The sequence below is a fragment of the Euprymna scolopes genome, chromosome 37 (assembly GCF_053919585.1).
Source record: "Euprymna scolopes isolate OS-2025 chromosome 37, ASM5391958v1, whole genome shotgun sequence".
NCBI lineage: Eukaryota > Metazoa > Mollusca > Cephalopoda > Sepiida > Sepiolidae > Euprymna > Euprymna scolopes.
In genome coordinates, this window is record NC_136518.1 from 7,611,296 (window position 1) to 7,633,764 (window position 22,469).

General features: G+C 34.1%; 1 protein-coding gene and 1 long non-coding RNA gene across 12 annotated transcripts in view; one reads left to right on the plus strand and one right to left on the minus strand.

Annotated features, from left to right (window-relative positions):
• The window catches only part of LOC145261064 (hydroxysteroid 11-beta-dehydrogenase 1-like protein), a 321,599-nt gene that overhangs the window by 13,528 nt on the left and 285,602 nt on the right, over positions 1–22,469 (minus strand). For all 11 annotated transcript variants that reach the window (XR_013864399.1, XM_080119226.1, XM_080119227.1 and 8 more), the window contains 5 exons: positions 21,506–21,612; positions 19,800–19,930; positions 15,615–15,713; positions 11,391–11,604; positions 3,093–3,230 (listed from right to left, as the gene is read on the minus strand). Coding sequence is in view for 10 of the 11 variants with exons in the window: in XM_080119226.1 (XP_079975352.1) it covers positions 3,093–3,230; positions 11,391–11,604; positions 15,615–15,713; positions 19,800–19,930; positions 21,506–21,581 (658 nt within the window). In the remaining variant the exon portion in view is untranslated. The remainder of the gene's footprint in view (positions 1–3,092; positions 3,231–11,390; positions 11,605–15,614; positions 15,714–19,799; positions 19,931–21,505; positions 21,613–22,469) is intronic.
• Positions 6,448–22,469, plus strand: part of LOC145261066 (uncharacterized) — a 32,532-nt gene continuing 16,510 nt past the window's right edge. The window contains exons 1-2 of the long non-coding RNA XR_013864400.1: positions 6,448–8,022; positions 16,392–16,499. This is a non-coding gene — a long non-coding RNA (uncharacterized LOC145261066). The remainder of the gene's footprint in view (positions 8,023–16,391; positions 16,500–22,469) is intronic.

Sequence of the window (22,469 nt, forward strand, 5' to 3'; positions counted from 1 at the left end):
ATATCTGAAAAAGATGGGGAAAACAAAAAAAAAAAAAAAAAAAAAAAAAACTTACAGTCGTGCCGTAATCTTCAAGAAGCAACAGTGGGATAGAGACTTATATCATCATAAATATTAATTTTCTGAACAATATTCCATGGAAGATCATTGAATTATTGTGGAGTTATCTGCCCTTGTTTCTATCAGAGATAGCAATGGATTTAAGATTTGATGAGAAAGAAAGATCAATAAGTTTTAGAGTCGATTTCTCATCAAGAGAAGAGCTATTCATAAGAATCACAGGAAGAATGGAACGATTGAATGGCAATAGTTGAGTCTTAACAGGATTAAACGATTAAACTCCATACATGGAGTATTGTTGCCCCATCTGGGCTGGTGCCTCTCTAATAGGTCCCACTTTGTCAACTGAGCTACAACCCCTGTCCCCTCGCCAGTGTTTTTTTTTTTGTTTTTTTTTTTTACATGGTAGTCACCACTTATCAAGGCCCAGAAGCCACTCAGGGATAAGGGTTATTGCGTGTACAGTAATCAATGGGATAATTATAATGTTGCATCCCTGTGCCTGTTTTACAAATATTTTAATGGGATGTGCTCTGATGAGCTTGTTGCACTTGTGCCCCCTCGACGTACATATCCCCGACAAACCCACTTAGCAACAAAATCTCACCCCTTCACTGTTGAGGGCACTAGATGCCACAAAGATTTCTACTCTAATAGTTTTTTCCCTTGAACAGCTAGAATTCCTTTCCTGCTACCTGCTTTCCTGACTATACTGATATGCAGAAGCTTAAATGTAATGTTAATCAACATCTTGTTAACCTTTCCAGGCATGGTTCCAAATAGTAGTCCCTTATGGCCAAGTGCTGATATGATTTGTTAGGGGTGACGTGAGTTAAAAAAAAAAAAAAAAAAAAAAAATAGAAAAAGAAAAGAAATAAAAAAAAGAAAAAGAAAAAAAAAGAAAAAGAAAAAGAAAGAAAAAGAAAAATAAAAAAAAAAAAAAGAAAAAGAAAAAAAAGAAAAAGAAAAAAAAAGAAAAAGAAAAAAAAAGAAAAAGAAAAAAAAAGAAAAAGAAAAAAAAGAAAAAGAAAAAAAAGAAAAAGAAAAGAAATAAAAAAGAAAAAAAACAGAAAAGAAAAAAAAGAAAAAAAAAAAGAAACAAGCCATGTTTTTTTACTCCAATCCATAATACAAACGGAGATGAGGGCATTAGGTGAACATGGCAGCTATAAATATTTGGAAGTTACGGAAGCACACACCATTAAACCAATAGAAATTAACGAGAAAATTTGAAAGGAAGAACAAGAAAACTCACAGAAACTAAACTATATAGTAGAAACCTAATAAAAAGCATAAACACATGGGTACTCTCGTTGATAAGATACGCTGAACCAAAGAAGAACTGAGGCATCTCGGCCAGAAGACTAGGAAAATCATGACTATGCACAATGCATTACACTCAAGGGATGATCCTGACTGACTATATGTGAAAAGGAAAATCAGAGATAGGGGACTGGTTTGTATAGAAGAATTAGAAAAATACATAATGAAAAAATACTGAAAGAATAATTACTGCAGCAAGAGACACTGAAAAAATAAAAAAAATAAATAAAAAATGCACAAAATAGAAAAAAAAAAAAAAATGAACAAAATAGAAAAAAAAAAAAAAAATGAACAAAATAGAAAAAAAAAATAAAAAATGAACAAAATAGAAAAAAAAGTAGGGGCAAAGAATAAAACGAGAAAAGAAAAATGAGAGGAGAAACAGCTACACAGACGATTTATAAGAATGATAAAAGATGAAACGGGAGTAAAAAAAAAAAAAAAAAAAAAAAAAAAAAACATACCAAACAAATCAACTTCATACTCGTATTCATAAAAAACAAACATACCAAACAAATCAACTTCATACTCGTATTCATAAAAAACAAACATACCAAACAAATCAACTTCATACTCGTATTCATAAAAAACAAACATACCAAACAAATCAACTTCATACTCGTATTCATAAAAAACAAACATACCAAACAAATCAACTTCATACTCGTATTCATAAAAAACAAACATACCAAACAAATCAACTTCATACTCGTATTCATAAAAAACAAACATACCAAACAAATCAACTTCATACTCGTATTCATAAAAAACAAACATACTAAACAAATCAACTTCATACTCGTATTCATAAAAAACAAACATACCAAACAAATCAACTTTATACTCGTATTCATAAAAAATATACCAAACAAATCAACTTTATACTCGTATTCATAAAAAAAACATACCAAACAAATCAACTTTATACTCGTATTCATAAAAAAAACATACCAAACAAATCAACTTTATACTCGTATTCATAAAAAAAATAAAAAAAAATAAATAAATAAATAAAAATTGATAGACATTAGCATTTCGACAATTTCCAAACAAATTTATGTACCTCTTAAATGTAACCATAATGAGAGGAAAAGAATGAACAAATATTTGTAACAAACATTTTACGGGGGGGGGGGCATAGATTGGAGCTCAGTCGAGCACCTGTTAAGAAAGTGATGACGGAGGCCTCTTCTGTGAGCACTGAGAAGGCACCAGAGTAGCATGTTCCTTGGAGTACATTCTTTCAAAGTCCTTGGTTTATGGAAATAGAAGAGTGTACCCTCCATTGTTCCCTATTGTTATAGGATATTCTCTGATGAAATTGTATCAGAGATGGGTATATTGGCTGATGACACCATACTCTATAACAAACATGAGGAAAAACGAAGGTACTCATATCCAAGACAATAGCAGAAACCCTAGAAAACGACCTCAAATCTGTAGTGGAATGGATTTGTAATTGGATGATAGCATTTAGTAAAAAATATTAACAGTTTTAAAATACGTAAAAAAAAAAAAAAAAAAAAAAAAAAATGTTAAAACGAAAAACAGTTTTAAAATACATAAAAAAAAAATCTCAAGGGAGTTTACTTTAATCTGTTGATCAAAGTTAACTCCCTTGACATTTTTATTTAAAAGCTTTTTTTTTTTTTTCAAGGGAGATAATTCTAACTTTTCCTTATAATGCTCAAAGATAAAAGGATATTTACCCACTAATCCAATGACGCACAGTGTTATTGAGACATCCGATTTCTTCAATTCGAGCTCCAGACGTAAACCACTGAAGAAGCCATCCAAAGCAAATTTTGTGGCCGAATACGCAGAGACATAGGGCTGCGCAAATTTTCCTGCATAAAAAAAAAAAAAAAAAAAAAAAAAAAAAAAAAATAGAGAGAATGATAAACAACATTGGGAGTATTTGTCTATAGTTTTAAAATGAGATTTTATTATTTGCACTCCATGTTGGTAAAGGATAAAAATGGAGTTGGAAAGATGGAAAGGAAGAGCAGGGGAGAAGGAAAAGAGAAAGATACAAGGAAAGAGAGAAGAGCAGAGAGTAGTGATGGGACGATTCTTTCTCGCAATTCCGATACAATTCACGATTCTGTTCTAAGTGCCCGATTATGATGCAATTACTGATTTTAGTAAGCTGCGGAAAAGTAGCAAGAAAAGACTGACGAAAATCAGAGATCAGTTCTCAGCAGAAAATGATTTTGTAGATAGGAATATAAAAAAAGAAATCATTAGTACGTTAGAGGAAAAGAGTGAGCTCAATTCTATAAGAGGAGACTTATCGGGACAATATAAAGCTCAAAAAGTATCCTTGGAGCTTCTATTAGGAGAACAAATAGGAAAGGAAAATGAAGTCACAAAAACTATATGTTGGTAAATATGTTACCTAGCACCTTCTCTACTCTTCCGATGAGAAGCATTAGGCTTCGAAATGCCTTGGCATATATAGTTTTTGTGAATTCATTTCCCTTTCTTATTTGTTCTCTCTCTCTCTCTCTCATATATATATATATATATATATATATATACACACACACTATTATATAAAAGAAACATCGTGTGTGTGTGTGTATATATATATATACACACACTATTATATAAAAGAAACATCGTGTGTGTGTCTGTAAGTTCATTCCCTATGGACTTGAAAACGGCTGGATCGATTTTTATGAAATTACACACAAAATGTGCCTGGCAGTATTCTTAAATAGGTTTTGAATCAGAATGTCTTCAAGAATCAAAAATCAAAATAATCCGATGAAAGAAGGAACAGGAGATTTTCCCCAAAGTTAACGTCTAACAATGTTTTTGCTTAGAGCACAACTGAAGCATGATACTTGACTTTTGCATTTTCAACTTTAATTCAAGCCGTTATATATTAAATAATTTATAAAATCAACAGTAGGTTCTCTACAGTGCAATGTTTACGACAATGTATTGTGGACTAAGTCACTGTGGGGGCGGGGGTGGGGGGGGTGAAGCTTCCTCTCGGTGCACCGGAATGAGTTCCCCACTAGAGCAAGCAAATTCATTTGATTGAAAAATCGGCGAGTTTACCGATTTCGATGACAATAAAAATATGGGAGTGTGAAATATTCGCTTATCATTTAATCCTGGGCAACGTAGAGTCTCCTTACTAGTGTGTGTGTGTGTGTATATATATATATATATATATATATATAATAATTGTTATTGTCATTGCAAAAAAAAAAAAAAAATAAATGATTTTTTTTTCTTGTCATTGCCAAAAAAAAAAAAAAAAAAAATGACAATTATTTTTTTGGCAATGACTATTATTAATGACAATAATAATTGTCATTGTCAAACAAAAAAGTATTTTTTTGGCAATGACAATGATTTATGACAATAATAATTGTCATTGCTAAAAAAAAAAGAAAAGTACATTTTTTTTGGCAATGACAATTATTGTCATTGCCAAAAAAAAACAAAACAAAAAAAAACTTCTTTAAATTTTTCTTGCAAAAACAAAAAGAAACAAATTATATACGTTCAAAAAAGAAAATTAAAAGGAAATGTTTATTCTACATGATGAAAGAGACCTAAATATTCATGTCTACTAGGTACTGATCCAGAACCTGACCCAAAGTGTCGTTAACATCATCCAACAGTTTATGTTAAGCTGCTGGCAAAGCATCCAAAAAAGTCGAGGCATTCATCAATCAGCAAACAACGTTTTCATAACTAGGAAGGAAAAAATATGATTTATAAAAACACGTGCTAATTAGGAACTGGGGATGAAACATATTCCACACAAAATTGATGAACATGAAATTGAAACCTTAACCAGAGTTGTTGCGGACCAGGATATAATAATCCTAACCTGCTACAAAAGAAAATAGTGAAATGAATGCAAGGAAGGAAAAAAAAAAAACAATTGCTGAATAAAATAAACATGTCGTTTATTTTCTGTTGAAAATAAATGGTTTAAGTGGAACACGTTTTCAGTCCAGTATGTAGAAAAGGAAAGAGAGAGAAAGGGTGCTGATCTCAGTAAAACCGCGCGAGCATGGTGCATGGAAGTGTCTTCAGGCCACAAGCTGTGGACGCGAACTTGTCTGGTTGACGAACCAAGGCAAAAGGGAAGAAAGAGAAAGTTGAACGTTGTTGTTGGCTTTTATACCAGGGTCGGTGCTCTGACTGCGCATGTCTGGATTTCCTTTAAAGGGAAGTGGCGTTGCCCATATGTGTGTACGTTAGCACGTGTGTGTATGTACGTGAACGTGAATATATGTACATGTGCGTGCGTATATGTGGGTGTGTGTATGTGAGGAAAAAAAAACATGTTCGAACAGAGTTTACTTTCAAAATGTCAGATTTGATATCCTTGTTGTATTATATATTACTAGCAGGCTGCCTGGCGTTGCTCAGTTAAAAATATGCATAAATATTATATTTTAATTCATATGGAAATGTTTTATCATTATTTGCATGGCAAGTGCTTGTCTGAGCTCCAATCTCTGGTCCCCCTCGCCGAAAAACACCCATCTAGCTGAAACCACCGTCAATTTTCCCAATTCTTTATGTGCCTAAATCAAAACGTAGATTCCATGAGCAAAGCTTCTTTCTTAGAACTGCACGCCTGTGGAACTCTGTTCCGTTTGCCTGTTTCCCATCTGACTACAACTTGGATGTCTTCAAGTCCAACATAAACAAATTCCTGATCAACCGCCCCCTTAAGACATTTTATCAAATCTCCATTACTAACGATTACTACGATTTTATCCCATTGACTACTGTACACGCAATAACCCTTATCCCTGAGTGGCTTCCGGGCCTTGATAAGTGGTGACTACCATGTAAAAAAAAAAAATAAATAAATAAAATAAAAAAATAAAAGACATGTGCATGCGAGTATTATGGTTTTTCTAAACAGTTCACTTTTTTTTTCTTTTTTTTTTTTTTACAAGGTGATCACCACTTATCAAGGCCCGGAAGCCACTCAGGGATAAGGGTCATTGCATGTACAGTACGTTAGTGTGGGGGTTTAATAAAAATGTCTACTTAAGGGGGCGGTTCATCAGGAATTTGTTTACGTTGGACTTGAAGACATCCAGGTTGTAGTCAGGTGGGAAGCAAGCAGACGGAACAGAATTCCACAGGCATGCAGTTCTAAGAAAGAAGCTTTGTTCATGGAATCTACGTTTTGATTTAGGCACAGATAAAGAGTGGGGAAAATTTTTGACAGTGGTTTCAGCTAGACGGGTGTTTTTCGTAAAAGATTACTTCTTGTAAGTAAAAAAAAAAAAAAAAAAAAAGAAAATACTCGGGCTGAGATGAAACCAAAGTCTAAAGACAATGAGTGAAGTACGATAACCATTAGGCCAGCTTGACATGATCTTTAAAAAGTGTTTTTAAATCTACTTAATTTTAGCATAATGAATCTGTCATGTGAACCATTTTGATGAGCATCACATATCAATTTTTCAGTTTTAACCCCTTAGCAGCTTTTTTTGCCAGATGAAACCAGTTATAAAGTTTTCCACAAATTCATTGAGTATATAGGTTGAGAAGTGTCCTCACACACACATTCTCACTTTTATTGATATACTAGATGTACCCGGCATTGCTCTGTATTAAAGGTAACATTACATTCTTTAAAAAAAAAATAAATAAATAAATAAAAAAATGAATAAAAATCGAAAAGAAACGGAGACATTCAAGTGTGAGTATTATGTTATTTTTTCTAAACACTTCATTTCTTGTAAGTCAAAAAAAAAAAAAAAAAAAAAAAAAAAATACTCGAGCTGAGATCGAAACCAACACCTTAAGACAGGGAGTTAAGTATGATAACCATTGCAGTAAATAGTGTTTTCTAACCAACTCCTACTTAACATAAGGAAGCTGTCATATTGCATAACCGTGCATGCACAGTCGTGGAACAGTTGAAAACAGATGGAAATCCTGTGGCATCCCACGCACCAATTTTTCAATTTTGGCAATTTTAGCAGCCCTTTTTTCCAGATGAAAATGGATTTAAAAGTTTTCCACATGTCTAAATATCCTATATACCAAATTTCAAGTCTGGAGATTAAAAATTCGTTGAGTACATAGGTTGAGAAATGTCCTCATAGACACACACACACACATTTTCACTTTTATAGATACATAGATTATATATATCATAATCTTGGTCATCATTTACATTGTAAATACAATAAAACAAAACATAAAAAGTTTTCGAACTTGGAAGTTCATTGCAGTGTTGTTCTCCTTACCTTCTTTCAAGATTCCCAATAGCAAAACCATGACGAAGATGCTAGCTTAAACTAATCCCAAATCTTAGCCACAAATTTGAATACCGTTTCTCTTAGTAGTGTGGGGTATATGGTTAGAGAAAAAAAAAAAAAAAATGTAGCGGGCGTATCTGCATCGCTCTTTGGGAAAGAAGGAAAGGATGGCCAGCTTAAACTTATGGGAGTTGAACACTCTCAGCCTAACTCAATTATCGCCCTTTAACTCAGAAGAGCGACCTAGCTACGTCACTTCCTGTTTCTCTTAATTCACTCTCTTTTCCGCTGAACGCTCGACCAGTCAAGATGTGACGAACCACCGCTCCGGTGGCAATGGGCCACCACAATGCTCCTGGCTACCGCCAGCCTCTCGCAAGTAATGTTACTAATCTCACTGAACTCTTATTCTTCCTAATCACTTTCTATCCTCTTTCCTGTATATATTTATGCAAATAAATTGCATTTGTTTCGTTGATATATAACGGTATATTTTCGTCTTCATTATGCGACCTTTCGCCTTTTCAATTTCTCTACCATTAAATACACCCATTTCACCATTATACACATGGGGACCGGATCGTCTAAAACACGGCAGACCGTCCTGTCCCCAACAAACTAATCCCAAATCTTAGCCACAAATTCGAATACCGTTTCTCTTAGTAGTGTGGGGTATATGGTTAGAGAAAAAAGAAAAAAAAAAAAAAAAGAAACATAGCGGGCGTATCTGCATCGCTCTTTGGGAAAGAAGAAGGAAAGGATGGCCAGCGCATTTGCATACGCGAAGGGCATCTTGGGAAGGCAGAGCATGATGGGAGAAGCTATTTTTTTTTTTCCTGTCTCTTCCTTTTTTTTCTAGATAGGAGGATATAAAAGCAGGGAAAATTTCCCGGGGGGGGGCAGAGAGGAAAGAGTCGTGAACATCTTCTCTTGAAAAGAATTTTGTATTGCTTACGTTCGGATTGTGCGGTGTGACATTGGTGGTGAGAGGCCAGGTGTGGTCGATTGGAAAAGAGGGCAGAAACGTGCTGTTGTTGAGAGAGTGACTCACTCCTTCCCGAACCCCAGAACTGAATCCTGATTATAACGCTAGAAGTAGATTGATTTTTTTTTTATCTTCCTGCCCTGTCTATAAAATACTGCATTCGTCCATGTGAAACACAGATATTCTTAAAAAGCAACGTTTCAATATATTATTTCCCTATGGCACAAGTGGATAGAGGTGCCGAGTCTCTACGGTTCAGAGTGAGCATTGTCTGAAGATAGCGGTTTCAATCCTATCCAAAGCAGGCCAGAGCATCAGTTGGACAAAAAACGACAACTATGGAAGGCAGTAATTACTGGGGATACAGTTACGAGACTAAGCATTCCTATCCTGAAGAAGGCCGGAGGATGAGTTGGCCAAAACATGGTGAAATAACAGTAACAACTATGAGGATGAGGATAACAGTCCGAAAAAAAAAAGAATGAATGCACATATCTACTTTTTATCCATCTATAATTCAGAAAAACTCGTGGGTTAAGAAAATATATTTTGCTATATTGTATCCTTTGTCTTGCATACAATAAAATTTCTATATTTGCAATTTAACTTTTTCAAATTCCTAAATGATGATATATCTATAATATAAAGCTGAATGTCTGTGTGTGTGTGCACGTGTGTCTGGTCACGAATAGGCTCCTATATGGTTGACTATTTTAAAAAACTGATTACATATAATGATAGAAGATGTATCGAGACACAGGAATGGGTATGTTTGATCTGGCAGAACAGTGGTTCATTAAAATTGTGGGGTCTGCGTTCGCGCCTGGTCCACAAAGTATGGAATTAAAAAATTTAAACATTAAAAAAAACGTTTACAAGTGTTTTTGATATAGATGTACATAATACTTTGATAAGTATGTTTTAACTTAAATAGGGATGGTATAATAAAATTGTGGGGTCTGCATTCGCGCCTGGCCTCCATACAATGGAAATAGGCACAAACGTTAATAAAGACTTTTCATATCTATCTGCGTAAGTATACTTTGATAATTATGTTTCAGTTTGAAGAAATATGGTATAATAAAATTATGAGGTGTTCGTTTGTGCCTGACCTCCATAGAATGGAAATATGTCACAAAGTTTAACAAGGTTTTTTAATATAGATCCACAGAATATTGTGATAAGTGTTTCAGTGTGAACAGGTATGGTATAATAAATTATGGGGTTTATCTATTTTATTTTTAATTTCATCATGTTTTGCTTTGGTTTTGATACCCCCAAATTCGAAGCTATCTCTTTACAACCCTTCCTTTTCATAACCTATCATACTTTCATAAATCAGAGTCCATTTTCTGTAAGCTGTTTTTGAACCCAGTCAACGACGAGTACTTTTGCTAGTATATATATATATATATAAACTTTATCTCTCTTAAATAAAAGGAACTTTTATTTATGTGTGTGAGAGAGAGTTCCACATGAACTATAAAACGGCTAGGCCGATTATTATGAAGTTTATGTACTTGGCAGTGTTCTTAGGTTGGTTTTATATCAGAATATCTTTGATAAGTATCAATAATCGAAAAATTTGGTGAGAGAAGGAACAGACGATTTTGATCAAATTTAACACCTTACATCACAAGTTCATTTGAGAAGTTTTATTACCACACAAGCAGAAAGGTTTGATAAATAAAATCGACAGTAGGTTCTTTGATATGACAGGGGCGTGTCCAAAATGAATGTTTCTGTTTAGAGCACAATTGAAGCATGATGATTGATTTTTGCATTTTAAACTTTAATTCAAGCCATTATATAAAAAATAATTTTATAAAATCAATGATAGGTTCTCTACAGTGCAATGTAAAATAGAATGTATTGTGAACTAAGTCACTGCAGGGAGACATGTGAAGCTTCCTTTTCCTCTGAGTGCACCATGATGGGTCTCTAACTAGAGCAGGCAATTGATAGATTTGATTGGAAAAAAAAAAAAAAAAAAAAAAAAAAAAAAAAAAAAAAAAAATGGGCGATTTGTTGATCATCATTCAATCCGAAGCGATGTCGGGTCTCCCTGCTAGTCTGATAAGATTCTTGAAAATATAAATTGTTTGCAATGGTAGTTATTTACATGAAAAATATCATTTTTAGCATTACAAAAAAAAAAAAAAAATCAAACAAACTTTATCTTATTGAAATTTTTTTGTAAAAATAAAATTCTTAGATACTTTCAATAAAAAAAAAAAAAAAAAAATTGATTTGCGATCTAAGTTGTTTCCATGTTTTCGTCTTAGAAAAAAAAACATTTGCTGAAAAAGATTAATAAAAAACTTATTTTCATATAATTAAATTCGTGGTAATTATTTAATTAAAGTGTTGTGTTAAAGTTTTGTTTTTGTTGTTTTGAGGTTATCGTCTGGCTGTGTCTGTGTCATCTTTTTCTGACAACTTTTCTCGAAAGATGCCAACACATCCTTGGGTCATGTTCACAACAGAGAATATCACCACAAGTAATACTGCTATTTAACCCAAGTAACAACTTAAAATTTTGCCGATGAAAGGTAGATAATCCACTTGACCAAAAAGTGAAAACTGACTTACAGAAATACGAAAATATCTTCGTAGCCAGTAACCTTTCTCCCTTCTTTTTCAAACAACAATTGAAATGCCTGAAGAAGGTCGAAGGACAATCCAACCAAAACGTTGCACCAATAACACTCAAGATGAGAAAAATAGTCCGATCAATACAAGAACTAAAAACTTTAATTTACCTGCAATTGAAGAGACAACAATAATGCTCCCTCCGCTTTTCTCAAGAATTGGCATCGCGTACGACGCAAGGTGGACATATGCCTTGAAGTTGATTTCAAAGAGATTTGAGAGCATCGTTAAGTTGTCCGAGGAACCGTTCCATTCTCCAAGAGAGATTTCCTTGATATGATTCAGAACCAGGTAATCGATTCCACCCATCCTGGAAACAGCTTCCTGCGACACGAAAGAAAGAAAGAAAGAAAGAAAAAAAGAATGTGAAGAATTTGTTTTTTTTTTGTTACGCATTCCAAACAAAAAAAATCAAAACCTCAAAATAGTACATCAACATCCAGAAACAGCAAAACAATCCACACCATGAAACTGGCCAAACATTTCAGACAAGACTGTCTTACAAACGAGCACATCTGGGCAGGTGCTGCTAGAAGCAGCTTATCCTGTCTTGACAGAGTTCAAAATAGACTTCGTAGCTTAGTGGGGAATGCCCTTTTCACTTCCCTGCAACCTCTTTCCCACAGAAGAGACATAGAAAGCCTGTCTTTGCTTTATCGTTATTTTCATGGCAAGTGCTCGTCTGAACTTCAATCTATGCCCCCCCCTCGCCAGACTTTCACGAAAAACACTCGTCTAGCCAGAACCACTATCAACAATTTCCCACACTCTTTATCTGTGCCTAAACCAAAACATAGATTCCATAAACAAAGCTTCTTTCTTAGAATTGCACGCCTGTGGAACTCTATTCCGTTTGCCTGCTTTCCAGCGGACCACAATCTGATTGTCTTCAAGTCCAACATAAACAAGTTCTTATTAAAACGTCCCCCTAAGTAATCAAAGTTATAAAATTCCCATTAATGTTTACTATGCTAAACTCACAATGACTAAAGTATATCCATTAACCCTTATCCTCGAGTGGCTTCTGGGCCTTAATAAGTGGTGACCCCCCCCCCATGTAAAAAAAAAAAAAATGAATCAGAAGACAAGTCTGCTACAGAAATAGCTCAAAAGAGTCACCAAAAATACACCAAGAACTTCCGTTTGGTGAGGGCGAAGGAATTAATGTTTTGGGCCAATTTTTCGATATTTGTCGTCTGAAGGTTCGAGCTCCAAAATGATATTGATCTGGTGAAAATCAGTCGCCTATGTGGAAAGTTTTTGCGAGACACACAAACACACACATTTTGCCTTTTATATATATATAGATAAATTTATTTTCTTTTTAACTCCAGTCTCGTTTTTTTTTTTATGAATAATATATATGTTGCAGTGAATATCTCTAGATACACAAAAACGTAACACTATTGGAGCACAAGATGGAGCAGGTGTTAATATGATTGCATGAAGTAGGTTCAGAGAACTTCTATCATTGACCCCACGAAAGGGATATGAGATGCCTTCAATAAAGTTTCCAGACTTTTTTTGTATGGGTACTTTTATTGATAATACACACATGAAACTCTAGTCTCCTTCAAAGTAATCTCCTCCGGCTGCAAAGCACTTGTTATACCATTCCAACAACCTCTGGAAGGCCCCATGGAAGTCCTTTTGTGTGAACGTGTCAATGACTGTTGTCACAGCCTCTTTAATCTCTTCAATAACCAAAAGTCACATGGAGCAAGGTCTGGATTATAGGGAGGGTGAGGAACTGTCTTGATTCCCATCTTGGTCAAATAGTCTGTGACAAGGATGGAACAACCTCGGAACAATCTTTTCACAAATCTTCCATATCTTCAGTGGTCCTGGATATGACCTTAAACTATATCCGATGGTGAGGCCCCAGCTTGTGGGCTTTGGGGATTGTGGAGCCACCCTTTAATTGTCATTGCTCCCAGGTCCACTCTGACCCGGAGTGGTAGTACCTGTTAGGGTCCCAACTATGGGTTAAATAGAAACAGACTAAAAAAAAAAAAAAAAAAAAAATATATATATATATATATATTCTATTAAAAAATTGTTCTTCAAAATCACTGGAATTGGCATTAAATAACCTGAAAAGGGTTGATATGCCATAAAACAAAAACAACCAGTCCATATCTTCAGTTCCTCGCGAATAATTGTGTATACGGTTCCCACACTGACATTCATACTGTGCACTTATTTTCTATATAGACACACAACTGTCCTTATCCATGAAATTCTTTATTTGGCCAATCAACTTTGGTGTTCTAACTTCTTTACTCCTCCCACATCTCTCATCCCTCACAGACTCCCTGCCTTCCTTGAATCACTTATGCCACTCAAAAACAGATGCTCAATTCATACAAGATGGTCCAAAAGCTTCCTAATGCATTTCATATATGTTTCTGTGGCATTGTTTCCAAGTTTAAAGCAATTTTTTTGCATATCGTTCATCTAAATTGTCCTCACGTCAAGATTGCATTTTTTAAATTTACCAGCTGTGACAATCAGGCTTTAGTAGGGTGTATTCTAATTCCTGCTGTAGCTGTTCGTTTGAACCAGAAATCATAAAAATTGGTCAGTCATCTCGTAAGATGTATAGCAATAACATACTGAATTTTCAAGTGTCTATGACAAATTTAAATGCCTGTCTTACAAAAATCGTCTGGAAACTTGTATATATATCGTTGAAATAGTTCAGTTTATCCCAATCCAGTTGTCAGGGCTGTCCATTATAACCATTGCTCTATGTGCTTGCGTTAGAGCCTTTCCTGCCGAGGGTGAATCTGGCCATACACGGTATCACTTTGCCGGGTGCTTTTTTTTTTTTTTTTTTTTTTTTTTTTACATGGGGTTTACCACTTATCAAGGCCCAAAGGCCACTCAGGGATAAGGGTTATTGCGTGTACAGTAATCAATGAGATAGTATTGTAGTAATCATTAGTATTGGGGGTTTAGATAGAGTGTCTTAAGGGGGCGGTTTGTCAGGAGTTTGTTTATGTTAGACTTGAAGACGTCCATGTTGTAGTCAGGTGGGAAACAGGCAAGCGGCAGAGAGTTCCACTGGCGTGCAGTTCTAAGAAAGAAGCTTTGCTCATGGAATGTACGTTTGGATTTAGGCACAGATAAAGAGTGGGGAAAATTATTGACAGTAGTTTCAGCCAGACGGGTTCAGTTAGAGTAATAATCAAGTCACTGTACGGCACACGTGTCGTAGTCTAAGTGGGTCTTCCTAGCATGAGGCTTGCGTACTTGTCAACGTCTCTTCTTATATGGTTCCACCAGTGGGTACTTATAGCTTAACCAGCCAATCACAATCTTGAAAGGAATAAAAATTCGGGTGTACTCATCTTCATGACATTACTAACCAGCAGAAAATTGCCGCTGCCAATTAAGAGAAGACTTTATCAGGCATGCGTATGCAGTGTGATAATATATGGAAATGTAACGTGACTAATTAGGGTTGAAGATTTGTGTTGCATGGAAAGAAATGATATGAAAATTATGATATGATGGATGTTGTATGGACAGGCTTAGATCTGATGACTTCAGAGGAAAATTAAATCTGGACAGTATAGGGAGACGTATGCAGAACAGGATTGGTTGGTTGGTTGTTTTTGTTTTACGGCATATCAACCCTTTTCAGGTTATTTAATGCCGAATCCGGTGATTTTGCAAAAATTTTTTTTAATAGAATATATTAGTTTTTTTGCAAGTCAGTTTCTATTTAACCCATAGTTGGGACCCTAACAGATACTACCACTCCGGGTCAGAGTGGAACTGGGAGCAATGGCAATTAAAGGGTGGCTTCACACTCCCCAGAGCCCGAAAGCTAGGGCCTCACCATCGGATATAGTTTAAGGTCATATCCAGGACCTGCAGAACAGGAAACTTAGTTGGTATGGTCACATTGAAAGAATGGCTTTAATCTGAAGAAGATTAAATCTGGACAATATAGGAAGATGTGTGCAGAAAAGGAGACTTTGATGGTATGGTCATGCTGAAAGATTGGATGAGAGTTAACTTGAAAACGAACCCCATTGTAATCAACTGAAAAGCAGCTCTCCAGTATAGAGTTCCACGGGCGAGCAGTTCTAGAAAAGAAACTTTGTTCATGGAATTTGCATTTAGTTTTGGGCACAGATAGAGAGTAGGGGAAAGTAGACCAGTTGAAGCAGCAGGTCCAGTTCATAAGTAGGGTAATGGCCTAGGAAAACATATGAGAAAGTGATAAGGCTGGATTTGTGGGAAGGAGGGATTAATAAGGCCCTGGCCAGAGATAGGTTAGTTTGGAGGTCAATGAGGAAAAAAAGTATCTCCAAATTCCTCACCTTGATAACGATTTCTGTGGATGACATGTTACTCATGTCCGCAATGATGTAATTGTAGCTTCCATGTGGCTTTCCGACTCTTTTACAATGATTGGTTACCTGTGAAATAGAAATTTAAATGCCATGAAAAATTTAATTAGAAAACTTTTTCTTTTTCTTTTTTTACACGAAAGCCACAGAGACAACAGCGTATTAATAGTTAATGGTAGAAATGGATTATTTAGGAGGGTGGCTCAATGAGAACTTGTTTACATTGGACTTGAAGACGGTCATACTATAGTCAGCTGAGTTCCACAAGCAGGAAGTTCTAGAAAAGAAGCTTTGTTCATGGAATTTGTGTTTAGATTTAGGCACAGATAGAGAGCAAGGAAAATTGTTGATAGTGGTTGTAGTCAGACGAGTGTTTTCTTGTGAAAGTTAGGCAAGGTAGAGGGGAGCATAAATTGAAGCTCAGACGAGCACTTGCCATAAAAATAATGATGAAGCACAGACAGGTTTGCAACCTCTGTTCTGTGCAAAAGAGGTTGCAGAGAAGGAAAAAAGGGGATCACCTAACTAGGTTGCGAAGCCGGTTTTAACCTTTGTGAAGGCAGAATCGGGTGCTCCGAGCTTCTCCCACGCAGATATGATAGCAATAATCGATTTTAGAACATATCTAGCTCTTATACAAATAGAGGATTGCATTTGGGAGCGACATACCTTCTGGAGCAGTAGAATGATGCAACCATTTTTTCCGGCGACTTTGGCAACAGATTTACTGTAAGTTTTCCATTTCAGGACAGGAGTAAAGGTCAGACTCAGAAGTTTGTCAAAATAGAGAACATCTTTTAGACGAGAACGATTTTGAACAGAGAAACTTGGTCACATCTTTGGAAACATTATTATGTAAGTGTAACTTGAATAATATTATATAGTTTTTTTTTTAAAATGATTAACAAATTTTTTTTCTCCGAGACTTTTGTTGTAAACACAACTTATTCATAAAATATTTAGTGCTTTTCTTTCCTTTATTTTGTTGATGGTATTAACCTAAGGGGTCGCCCCCCCCCTCATGGAGAGAGAAAATGTACACATTCGACGTGCGATATTGTTGACAGTTGTTGGAAAGTTTGATAAATACCATTAATAAAAATGAAAACAGAAGAACACGAAAGAAAGAGAAAGTGAAAAAAAGAGAAAGTGAAAAAAAGAGAAAGTGAAAAAAAGAGAAAGCGAAAAAAAGAGAAAGTGAAAAAAAGAGAAAGCGAAAAAAAGAGAAAGCGAAAAAAAGAGAAAGCGAAAAAAAGAGAAAGCGAAAAAAAGAGAAAATGAAAAAAAGAGAAAATGAAAAAAAGAGAAAGCAAAAAAAAGAGAAAGCGAAAAAAAGAGAAAGCAAAAAAAAGAGAAAGCAAAAAAAAGAGAAAGCGAAAAAAAGAGAAAGCGAAAAAAAGAAAAAGCGAAAAAAAGAGAAAATGAAAAAAAGAGAAAATGAAAAAAAGAGAAAATGAAAAAAAGAGAAAGCAAAAAAAAGAGAAAGCAAAAAAAAGAGAAAGCAAAAAAAAGAGAAAATGAAAAAAAGAGAAAGCGAAAAAAAGAGAAAGCAAAAAAAAGAGAAAGCGAAAAAAAGAGAAAACGAAAAAAAGAGAAAATGAAAAAAAGAGAAAATGAAAAAAAGAGAAAATGAAAAAAAGAGAAAATGAAAAAAAGAGAAAGCAAAAAAAAGAGAAAGCGAAAAAAAGAGAAAGCGAAAAAAAGAGAAAGTGAAAAAAAGAGAAAATGAAAAAAAGAGAAAGCGAAAAAAAGAGAAAGCGAAAAAAAGAGAAAGCGAAAAAAAGAGAAAGCGAAAAAAAGAGAAAATGAAAAAAAGAGAAAGCGAAAAAAAGAGAAAGCGAAAAAAAGAGAAAATGAAAAAAAGAGAAAATGAAAAAAAGAGAAAATGAAAAAAAGAGAAAATGAAAAAAAGAGAAAATGAAAAAAAGAGAAAATGAAAAAAAGAAAAAGTGAAAAAAAGAGAAAATGAAAAAAAGAGAAAATGAAAAAAAGAGAAAATGAAAAAAAGAGAAAGTGAAAAAAAGAGAAAATGAAAAAAAGAGAATGAAAAAAAGAGAAAGCAAAAAAAAGAGAAAATGAAAAAAAGAGAAAGCGAAAAAAAGAGAAAGCAAAAAAAAGAGAAAATGAAAAAAAGAGAAAATGAAAAAAAGAGAAAGCGAAAAAAAGAGAAAGCGAAAAAAAGAGAAAATGAAAAAAAGAGAAAGCGAAAAAAAGAGAAAGCGAAAAAAAGAGAAAGCGAAAAAAAGAGAAAGCGAAAAAAAGAGAAAATGAAAAAAAGAGAAAATGAAAAAAAGAGAAAATGAAAAAATAGAACAAAAAAAGAAAAAAGAAAAGATAAAAAAAGTTAAATGTTCTTCTATGTCTTAATAATGAAAGTATGAACTTTGCAAAAAAAAAAAAACCCCAGGAAAACAAAAAAAAACTATTTTAATTTTGTAATAATTTTTTTTTTATATAACACTAGCAGGATGTCCGGCGTTGCCCGGTCGTAAGATATGCTTAAATATGATATTTTAATTCATGCAAATTTCATATTTGTTATAGAGACAATTCTCTATCGATTATTTTATTGAACCTCACATATATGGTAGTGAGATCAAAACTAAATATATATCTGTATAACTTGGGTGCCATCAGCTAGAATCGAAACCAAAACATACACTCTCCACCCTCATTCCTTCTCTCTATGCCACGCCTACATATATAAATTCAACTGTCATCCCTTTTTTAAAGAAATGGAATCGTCCGATCGTTTAAGACAAGACTCAAGCAAGAAAGCAAGCAGGCCCGGACAGTCCACAGAGTTTAATAATTTTTTTTTTTTTTTTTTTTTTTTTTTTTACTCATGTTCACCCCTTACAAAGCATATCGCCACTTGAACGTAAGGGGTTACTATTTGGGGCCATGTTTAGGAAAGATTATGTTACATTTAAACTTTTGCATATCAGTACAGCCCGGGAAGCAGGCAGCAGGAAGGGAATTCCAAAGTCTAGCTGTTTGAGGGAAGAAACTATTAGAATAGAAAGCTTTCTGGCATTTAGGGACATCAACAGTGAAGGGGTGAGATCTTATTGCTAAGCGGGTTTGCCGGGGATATGTACGTCGAGGGGGCACAAGTGCAACGAGTTCATCAGAACACATTCCATTAAAATATTTGTAAAACTGGCACAGTGATGCAACATTGCGGCGATGGAACAGGGGTCGGAGCTTAGTTGATAATATACAGATAATAGATTATTCATTTTTCTAAATTTACAAATTAAACTTAGGAAATTGTTACGGGGTTAAATGGTAATAAACGAACGAACACAGGATTTTTAGGAAGTGACGTCATGCGATAGTCTAGGTGTACCAGAATTTTTGTAGGAATTTTTGACACCCCTAACACGAAACTGCGAATAAAATATAAAAAAAAAACTCGTAATTTCTCTTTTAAAAGTGGATTGTTTATTTTCTTTATGGATTATACTTCCAAAATAAACTATTACAGTTGTTTTAAAAGTAATAGAAATATTTTTTTTAATTTTTTAAAAAACAGTAATGAAATTAATTGAATTTTACGAGTTCAGTATTTTTCAATTTTTAAACTTTAAAAATCTATAAAAATGTTTCTATTGATTCAATTTTTACAATATTTTCAGAGTCAATGTGAAATTTTATGCTCTTTCCAATAAACCGAATATAATATTTTAGACAAACGTTGTTTTTTTTTAAATTCACGCCCTCCCCCATTTTCAAGTGTCTATTAAAAAGTAAATAATTAATTTATTCACCAAAGTGTTATATATCACAAATTGAAAATAAAAGATCAATAAATAATATATTCAAATGTAAAACTAAAAAAAAAGTAGTGTTTTTTTAGAAATTTACCTGTAAACTCCGAAGTTTAAAACCTTTTTTTTAAGAAAAACCACGTTGTTTGTTTGTTTTTATTTTTAATGAAACCTTGGTCCTTGCTCCTTTAATTGAAAAAAAAAATTAGGGCTTGAATTACATTTTTCGAGGAGTTATAAGCTTAGAAAGACGGGGTGGAATTATTCAATATTTTTCACAAAATTTTTGACACACCTAGCGATAGTCCATTAATCCCATGGAGGGGCGTCTCCAACATAAATAATGTTTTCAAATTAAAAACACTGCTTTAATTCAACTTACCTTTTTCAAAAGGTTTTCTCTCCGTGCCGTGATTAAAAGATCGGCACCGTGGCTGGCATAATGGTAGGCCATCTGTTCTCCGATCCCCGTGGATGCTCCCGTCAGCACGACGCGTTTACCTTCCAATACATCTGACAATAACAAAAAAAAAAAAGAAAAGAGAAAGAAACCAAAATAAGTGATATTCAAACTACAGACAAAATTTCTAAAACGAGGTCATAAAGTACAAAAATATAATAGCAGTAACTAGGCACCCCACAAAAAATAAGAGTCCATATTATGCTGAGGATATTAGTGGACAGGGGAGACAACCGAAGCAGCAAAACTGAGGCTGGCCTGGCAGGACACTATATACACAAATATAGGCAAATTGGACATATAAGTTTGAACATATAAGTATTTTTTTGAACATATAAGTATTTTTTTACTAATTGTCATAAAATTTTAGCCATAGTATAGTATTATAATCTTCAAAAGGTTTGCAAATTTTCATGTAGTTTCGTCCTATGCAACAAAAGATATGTGCATTTTAATATTCAATTTAGCTATGAGAGTATATATATATATATATATATATATATATATATATATATATATGACTACTTCATTTAATCACATAAATTAATATATGAAAGTATAATTTTATGCGCAAACTAAGTATTTACTTCAACAGTGCTCAATACATAGGTAGAGCTAGGTAGTAAGTTAGAAAAATAAATATAGCAATTAAGCTACACAGAATATTCCACGTTTCATCCACACTAGGATTCGCGGATGAAACGCGGAATATTCTGTGTAGCTTCATTGCCATATATATTTTTCTAATTTACTACGATCGATCGATCGATAGATAGATAGATAGACCACCTTTTTTGGCAATTTTATAAGTTCCAAATTTCAGCGACTATTGATCAGAATTTAATAAATGATGGCTCGTTGGAAAGGTAATGATCTGAATTGTGTAATGGGCTTTGTGACTTTTGCCGTTAAGGTCGCACATTAAGGGGATCATCCATCATCCAGAGCCTATTTTGGGCACTTTTTTATAGCCATAAAATGTTTCAATCAGTCATTTCTTTTTCCAAGTTTTGCATATGGATTACAAAATATTTTATGTATCCCCCAAAACGTCTGGCCTTGATGGAGAGAAGACTAAAACTAGCTAAGGTTTCAAATGACCTGAAATAACAGCCAGAGGAGACTTGATTCCAAATATTTCTCATATGTTATATCTCCCCTCTTTGTATAAGGATTATTTGAGATATTCATAATCGGATGCTATTTCCAAAAGAGGAGAGATATTCTTTTATGGGTTTTTAGCCGGTTAAAATAGTTTTTAAGGAAACAAAAAAATGGGTAAAAATTGAAAAAATCGTTATACATTTTGTACATTCATCTTAGTTTATTTTTAATCGGTTCATAAATGTGGTAACGTCACCAGCTTTGAATGCTTTCAATTCTAGCTGATAACACCCGAATAATTTTTTTTTTTTTTTTTTTTTTTTTTTACTATTGAAATCACGAATCTATAATAATATAATATTATATACGAAATCGGGTCAAGTTAAAATATCATATTTAAGCGTGTTTGTCGACCAGGCAAAGCCGAGCGCACATCGCCCCCCCCCCTACCACCACCACGACTAGTGATATAAAAACAAAAGTGCTGATATGCCGTAAAAACAACCAGTGGTTATAATTCTTACTTGGGTCGAAAATATCTCGGAATTGAAAGGCGACTACAAATACGATGACAGAAAACGCCAATATCTTCAGCCACATGTTGCGTCAAGTTCAGCCAAACTCACAAGACCTGGAGAAAAAAAAAAGAAAAAGAAAGAAAGAAACGTTAAAAATAAAATCATCCATTTAAGAAAATATTAATCGTACCAATGACCCGTTGGGTCACAACAGTATTCATTCTACTTTTTTTTTTTTTTTTATCATAAGAAAGTCACCACTTATCAAGGTCTGAAGGCCACTCGAGGATAAGGGTTAATAAGTGTACAGTGGTCACTGTGACACCAGCGTAGTGATCGTTAGTTGTGAAAATTGGATAAAATTTGATTATTTAAAAAGGTGCGGTTCAACAAGAATTTGTTTATATTGGACTTGAAGATGATAGTGTCGTAGTCATCTGAAAAGCAGGCCAGTGAAACAGAGTTCCACAGGTGGGTAGTTCTAGGAAAGAAACTTTGTTCATGGAGTTTACGCTTACACTTTGGTTTTATTCAAAAATTCATAAACTCTGACATATTTTCTAAAACATTCTTCGTGCATAACTAAAAAGAACGCGAGGGACTTACGAATCCAACAAATTTTAAAAGATGTCCTAGATACCTCAAGACTCAAGTACTGAAATCCCTTCAACTCAAAAAACCAAAAATTTCGACCCAATTGAGACAGAGAAGGAGTAATGGAGAAATAATACTCCCAAAGGAAGGGACATCATTGAAGACCCAACATTTTTTTTTCTAACATAGGAGTCACCACTTATCAAAGCCCAGAGGCCACTCGAGGATAAGGGTTAATTAGTGTACAGTAGACAATAGAACAATATTGTAGTAATCGTTAGAAGTGAAAATTTCGTAAATTGGATTACTTAAGGGAAACGGCTCATCAAGAACTTGTTTACATTGGACTTGAAGACGACCATATTGTAGTCAGCTG